The sequence below is a fragment of the Sylvia atricapilla genome, chromosome 25 (assembly GCF_009819655.1).
Source record: "Sylvia atricapilla isolate bSylAtr1 chromosome 25, bSylAtr1.pri, whole genome shotgun sequence".
Classification (NCBI taxonomy): Eukaryota; Metazoa; Chordata; class Aves; order Passeriformes; family Sylviidae; genus Sylvia; species Sylvia atricapilla.
In genome coordinates, this window is record NC_089164.1 from 1590358 (window position 1) to 1596357 (window position 6000).

The 6000-nt window shown below is 58.4% G+C and overlaps 1 protein-coding gene across 1 annotated transcript; it reads left to right on the forward strand.

Moving 5' to 3' along the window:
- Positions 1 to 1293: 1293 nt before the first annotated feature.
- RAB7B (RAB7B, member RAS oncogene family) lies at positions 1294 to 4994 on the forward strand. Its single transcript, XM_066335998.1, has 5 exons — positions 1294 to 1365; positions 2088 to 2214; positions 2928 to 3143; positions 4363 to 4488; positions 4860 to 4994. The coding sequence occupies exons 1-5, from the start codon at positions 1313 to 1315 to the stop codon at positions 4938 to 4940; spliced, it is 603 nt and encodes a 200-aa protein (XP_066192095.1). The 5' UTR covers positions 1294 to 1312; the 3' UTR covers positions 4941 to 4994.
- Positions 4995 to 6000: the final 1006 nt, after the last annotated feature.

Consider the following 6000-nt stretch of genomic DNA (forward strand, 5'->3'; position numbering starts at 1 on the left):
ACCGAGGGAAAACCCACGGACACGGCGCCTCCTCCAGCCCCGGCGGGATCTCAGCCCCTTTTCTGCTGATGTCACGGACGGGGCCCCGCAGCCGCCTTCTCTTCCCTTTCCTTCCCTTCCCTTCCCTGCCCCGGGAGGGCCGGGAGCGGCCGCCTGTCCCCGGATCCTCCTCCCGGACCTCTCCCGGCTGCAGGTGAGCGCTGCCCAGGTGAGTCTCCCCCGGGAGCAACAGCCAAAGGGGGGAAAAACTCTATTTTTTGAGTTGAAAAACATCTGGCTTCCCCAACCAGCCGGAGAAAGGACTGGGAGTTTGTGTGCGCTGAGACACGAGGCTGTGCCCGTGCTGAGGATGCTGCCCGAGGCTGGGCACGGGGGGACGAGGGGACACAGGGGCTGGAGCGCACAGCTCAGGGCTCCCCGCTGATATTCCAAGCGGGAATGGCGCAGGGCCGGCCAGCGCATCAGGGAAGAATGCGGGGATGAGGCTGCCAATGTTTCCATCCGTGCCTCGGCCGGCGGTGAGGGACTCTGCCCGGGGAACGGGGCTGCTGGAGGATGCTGGAGGATGCTGGTGCCACCCGGGCAGGGGGATTCAGGGCTCCCGGCCAGCCTCAGGGCATGTAGGGACAATGGGACATACTGGGGACACGTCCCGCGGGGAGATTTCGGGGTGTTCCTCAGCGGGGATGTTCCCTGGGGCACCAAGGAATTCCACCTGGCTGGGGTCTTCTTTAATAAATGTAATTTTCAGCGTGTGTGCCAGGCCTGGGGGTGGGACCGCGCTGGGAAGGGGGTGGCAGAGGCAGGGAAGTGGCTCCCAGCAGCTTTGAATGGCGATGAACCGGCGAGTCCGGGCGTGCTGCGGCTCCCGGGACCGGCGCGGGCGGGGCCGGGCGTGGCCTGGGGTGGCCTTTGTGTCCCCACCAGGGCGGGGACAGAAATGCTGGCATGACACCGGCACGGTGAGGACACGGCGACATCCCGGGGTGACAGGGTGGGAGCAGGGACAGGTCCCCTGGGTGGAGCAGGGACGGGGCAGGGACAGGACTAAGAGTGGAGCTGGGACAAGACTCAGGGTGGCAGGGAGAGAACAGGGACAAGACCCAGGGTGGCAGGGAAGGAGCAGGGACAGGACCCCAAGGTGGCAGGGAGAGAGCAGGGACAGGACCCAGGTTGGAGCAGGGACAGGACCCAGAGTGGCAGGGACATGTCCCCAGGTGGCAGAATGGGAGCAGGGACAAGACCCAGGGTGGCAGGGACCCGGTGCCACCCCACAGCCCTCTGAGCCCCTCTGGTCCCACAGGGCCCGTCCATGGACGCCAGCAAGAAGGTGGATCTGAAGATCATCATCATCGGAGCTCTGGGGTAAGGAGAGAAGCCCCCTGTGTGTGCTGGGTGTTCCCTGCCTGAGGGCCTGAGAGATTTTGGCCTGCTGGCAGCTGCTGGTTTTTTCCCAAAGAAAAATTTCTCAAGAAAGTTTGTTTTTATTTTTTTTTCTCAAAACCGTCTTAGCAAACAACTCTCCTTTCTCAAAACAGCCTCTCCCTGATATTCTTGTAGTTAAGATTTGGTGCTCTGGTTTCAATTCCTGGACAGAAAAACCAGCAAAACACCACCTAGAAAAAGACTGTTTTGAGAAAGGAATAGTTGTTTGCCAAAAGTGTTTTGAGAAGAAACTTTCTTGAGAAATGTTTCTGGAGTCCTGGTTTGTGCCTGAGGTGTTCTGGTTTGCTGAAATTCTTTTCCCAGGGAATTTTTATAAACAGGAGAAATGTTTTTGTAGCTGTATCTTTGTTACTAATTCCTTTTCCTAGGAGGGACTTTTTGATGTCCCTGTGCTCTGACCAATGGCAGTGCAGAGGTTTGTCTTTGTGTCACCAATCCAATTAATCTGTGTAAAATAGTATAAAAGGGAGACACACCCCAAAACCAGAGTCATTTTCAGCCTTCTGAATCTCAGACTCTGTGTCCTCGTGGTGTAAAAAAATCACCATTTTTTTTCCTTGCGGGAAAAAGTCAGCAAGCCAAAAATCTCTCAGGCCCACGGCTGCCAGGGCCTCACCAGTGTTCCTTTTGCTCGTCACCAGCGTGGGCAAGACCTCCCTGCTGCACCAGTACGTGCACAAGACCTTCTACGAGGATTACCGCACCACGCTGGGCGCCAGCATCCTCACCAAGGTGCTCGCCGTGGACAGCACCCCCCTGAAGCTGCAGGTGAGCCTGGCACTGCCATGTGCCCACCCAAACCCCAGGGACCTGGGTGACCCCACCCTTGTGTGCCCCAAGAGCCCGCCGGGGCGTGAGGAGCAGGGCTGGGTGTGCACAGCCCGAGGTATTGCAGAGCCTGAATTGCAGAGTGTGATTTTCAGAGCTGATTTTCAAAGGCTGATTTTCAGAGCCCCGTTTTCAGAACTGGGGTTTTCAAAGCCCAGTTTGTCAGAGACCAGTTTTCAGAACCCGATTTTCAGAGCCTGAATTTCAGAGGTCAATTTTCAGAGGCTGATTTTCAGAGCCCAGTTTTCAGAACCCGATTTTCAGAGCCTGATTTCCAAAGCCCAGTTTGTCAGAGCCCAGTTTTCAGAACCCAGTTTTCAGAACCCGATTTTCAGAGCCCGATTTTTAGAGCCTGATTTTCAGAGCCCGATTTTCAGAGGCCAAATTTAAAGCCTGATTCACAGAGTCGATATTTCAGCACCTGATTTTTCCGGGCCCAATTTTCAGAGCCCGATTTCCAGAGCTGATTTTCGGACGTGATTTTCGGATTCCGATTTTCAGGGTCTGATTTTCAGAGCCTGATTTTAAACATCCATAAACTGCCCTGGAATCCCTCCTTCAGGTGGGCTCAGCACCCCCTGAAGCTGCTCCTCTGGGCTGCAGCCCCCACCCCGCTGGTGTCCTGTGTCCATCTGTGCCCTCCTCTGCCCTAGATCTGGGACACGGGGGGCCAGGAGCGGTTCAGGTCCATGGTGTCCACCTTCTACAAAGGCTCAGACGGCTGCATGCTGGCCTTCGACGTGACAGACAGGGAGTCCTTCGAGGCCCTGGACAACTGGAGAGACGATTTCCTGGAGAAGGTCATTCCCAGGGAACAGGATTTCCCCATGGTCGTGCTGGGGAACAAGATCGACCTCAGTGACCGGCAGGTGAGGGGGGAGGAGGGAGAGAGGGAGGAGCAGTGCTGCAGTCACCGTCCCTGGAGGGATTTCAGAGCTGTGGTTCAGATGTGGCACTCGGGGACATGGTTTAGGGCTGGGTTAATGGCTGGACTTGATGATCTTGAAGGTCTTTGCCAACTTCAAAAATCCCGTGATCGTGTGACTGGGGTGATGTGGGGTCCAAAGGGTTTTGAGGGCTGATCCTTCACCTTAGCACCAGCCTTTTCCCTATCCTCACATGAAAACCAGAGCTCCAGGCAAGGAGCTGCCACCTCCCCCAGGACTCCTGGAGGGGACAAACAACATCCTCCTGCTGCTCTTTGGGACTGTCCCCAGCAGGAATTGAGTAGCAGCACCTGGAGTATTGTGTCCAGCTCTGGGATCTCAGTTTGGGATGGACACTGAGTGCTGTGTCCAGCTCTGGGATCTCAGTTCAGGATGGACACTGAGTGCTGTGTCCAGCTCTGGGATCTCAGTTTAGGATGGACACTGAGTGCTGTGTCCAGTTCAGGATGGACACTGAGTGCTGTGTCCAGCTCTGGGATCTCAGTTTGGGATGGACACTGATTGTTGTGTCCAGCTCTGGTGTCTCAGTTTAGGATGGACACTGAGTGCTGTGTCCAGCTCTGTCCCCTCAGTTTAGGATGGACACTGAGTGCTGTGTCCAGCTCTGGGGTCTCAGTTTAGAATGGACATTGAGATGTTTGAGCACACCCAGAGGAGGCCCCGAGGCTGGTGAGGGGCTGGAACACAAACCCTGTGAGGAAGGGCTGAGGGAGCTGGGGCTGTTTATCCTGGAGAAAAGGAGACCCAGAGGTGACCTGTTCACTCTCTAGAACCCTCTGAAGGTGGCTGTGCTCAGCTGGGGCTGGGCTCTTTCTCCAGCAGCACTGACAGAAGGAGAGGACACAGTCCAAGCTGTGCCAAGGGAAATTCAGGCTGGATTTCAGGAAAATGTTTTTTACAGAAAGGTGGTGAAGTGCTGGACTGCCCGGGGAGGTGTGGAGTCACCATCCCTGGGGTGTTTAGAGCAGACTGGATGTAGGGCCAGAGGTTATTGAGGTTTGGGGTGGGTTGGACCCGATGATCCTGGAGGTCTCTTCCAACCCACACATTCTGTGACTCTGTGGGTGACAACCTCGGGCCCGGATGGGTGAGGAGTCCCCTGTCCCACCCCTGAGCTGTGGCTCCATCCTCCCGGCCCCAGGTGCCCAAGGAAACGGCCTCGGCCTGGTGCAAGGAGAAGGACATCCCGTATTTCGAGGTCAGCGCCAAGAACAACATCAACGTGGCCGAGGCTTTCGAGACGCTGGCGAAGCAGGCGCTGAGCACGGTGAGCATCCCGCAGCTCCCGGGGCTCGGGGGGAGCGGGGCTGCTCGGGGAGACCCCCCCGTGGGGAACAGCGCCGCGAGCGGGGAACAAACCCGCTGTTTGACCCTAAATCGAGTTTTGACCCGAAATCAATCGGAGCGGGAATTGCGGTTTGCTTTCCCCGCGGTGATGGGGACGCGGTGTGTGACACCCGGAGCGCGCCAGCACTGTCCTCTAGCGGCCGTGCCACGGGGACATCCGTGTCCCCAAGCCCTGCGCTGGGTGCCTTTTCCCCGGGGTTTTGTCTTTAACCGCAGTTCAGGGCCGAATCCCAGGCTGGCTCTGAGCTGCGCTCACTCATCCTTTCCCTTCTCCTGGTTTGTTTTTTCCAGTACAAAGGGATTTTTGAGAGTTATTTAACCGACTCCATCAAGCTCACTGCCAACGACAAGCCCAAGCAGAGCTGCTGCTGACCCCGGGGCCGCTGGAGCCCTGCCCGAGGGTCCCTGCCCGCTGCCCACCCCACACTGACCGTGCCCGGACACAGCACGGCCACCACTGCCCCAGAGAGTGACATCCCAGGACACCACTGCCCCAGGGAGTGACATCCCAGGACACCACCCTCTGCCACGGGGAGTGACATCCCAGGACACCACTGCCACAGGGAGTGACATCCCAGGACACCACCACTGCCACGGGGAGAGACATCCCAGGACACCACTGCCCCAGGGAGTGACCATCCCAGGACACCGCTGCCACGGGGAGTGACATCCCAGGACACCACCACTGCCCCAGGGAGTGACATCCCAGGACACCACTGCCCCAGGGAGTGACATCCCAGGACACCACTGCCACAGGGAGTGACATCCCAGGACACCGCTGCCACAGGGACTGACCATCCCAGGACACCACTGCCCACGGGGAGTGACCACCCCAGGACACCACTGCCCCAGGGAGTGACATCCCAGGACACCACTGCCCCAGAGAGTGACCACCCCAGGACACCACTGCCACAGGGACTGATCATCCCAGGACACCACTGCCACAGGGAGAGACATCCCAGGACACCACTGCCACAGGGACTGATCATCCCAGGACACCGCTGCCACGGGGAGTGACATCCCAGGACACCACTGCCCCAGGGAGTGACATCCCAGGACACCACCACTGCCCCAGGGAGTGACCATCCCAGGACACCGCTGCCACAGGGAGTGACATCCCAGGACACCACTGCCCATGGGGAGTGACATCCCAGGACACCACCACTGCCCCAGGGAGTGACATCCCAGGACACCACTGTCACGGGGAGTGACCATCCCAGGACACCACTGCCCATGGGGAGTGACCATCCCAGGACACCGCTGCCCCAGGGAGTGACCATCCCAGGACACCACCACTGCCACGGGGAGTGACATCCCAGGACACCACTGCCCATGGGGAGTGACATCCCAGGACACCACTGCCCCAGGGAGTGACCATCCCAGGACACTGCTGCCCCAGGGAGTGACATCCCAGGACACAGCATGGTCACTG

Excerpts from the sequence above, each read along its gene's own strand:
- RAB7B (XM_066335998.1), top strand. The coding sequence starts at position 1,313 with ATGGACGCCAGCAAGAAGGTGGATCTGAAGATCATCATCATCGGAGCT. Across the intron at positions 1,366-2,087 it reads ATCATCATCGGAGCTCTGGG|CGTGGGCAAGACCTCCCTGC; the intron begins GTAAGGAGAGAA and ends GCTCGTCACCAG. Across the intron at positions 2,215-2,927 it reads GCACCCCCCTGAAGCTGCAG|ATCTGGGACACGGGGGGCCA; the intron begins GTGAGCCTGGCA and ends CCTCTGCCCTAG.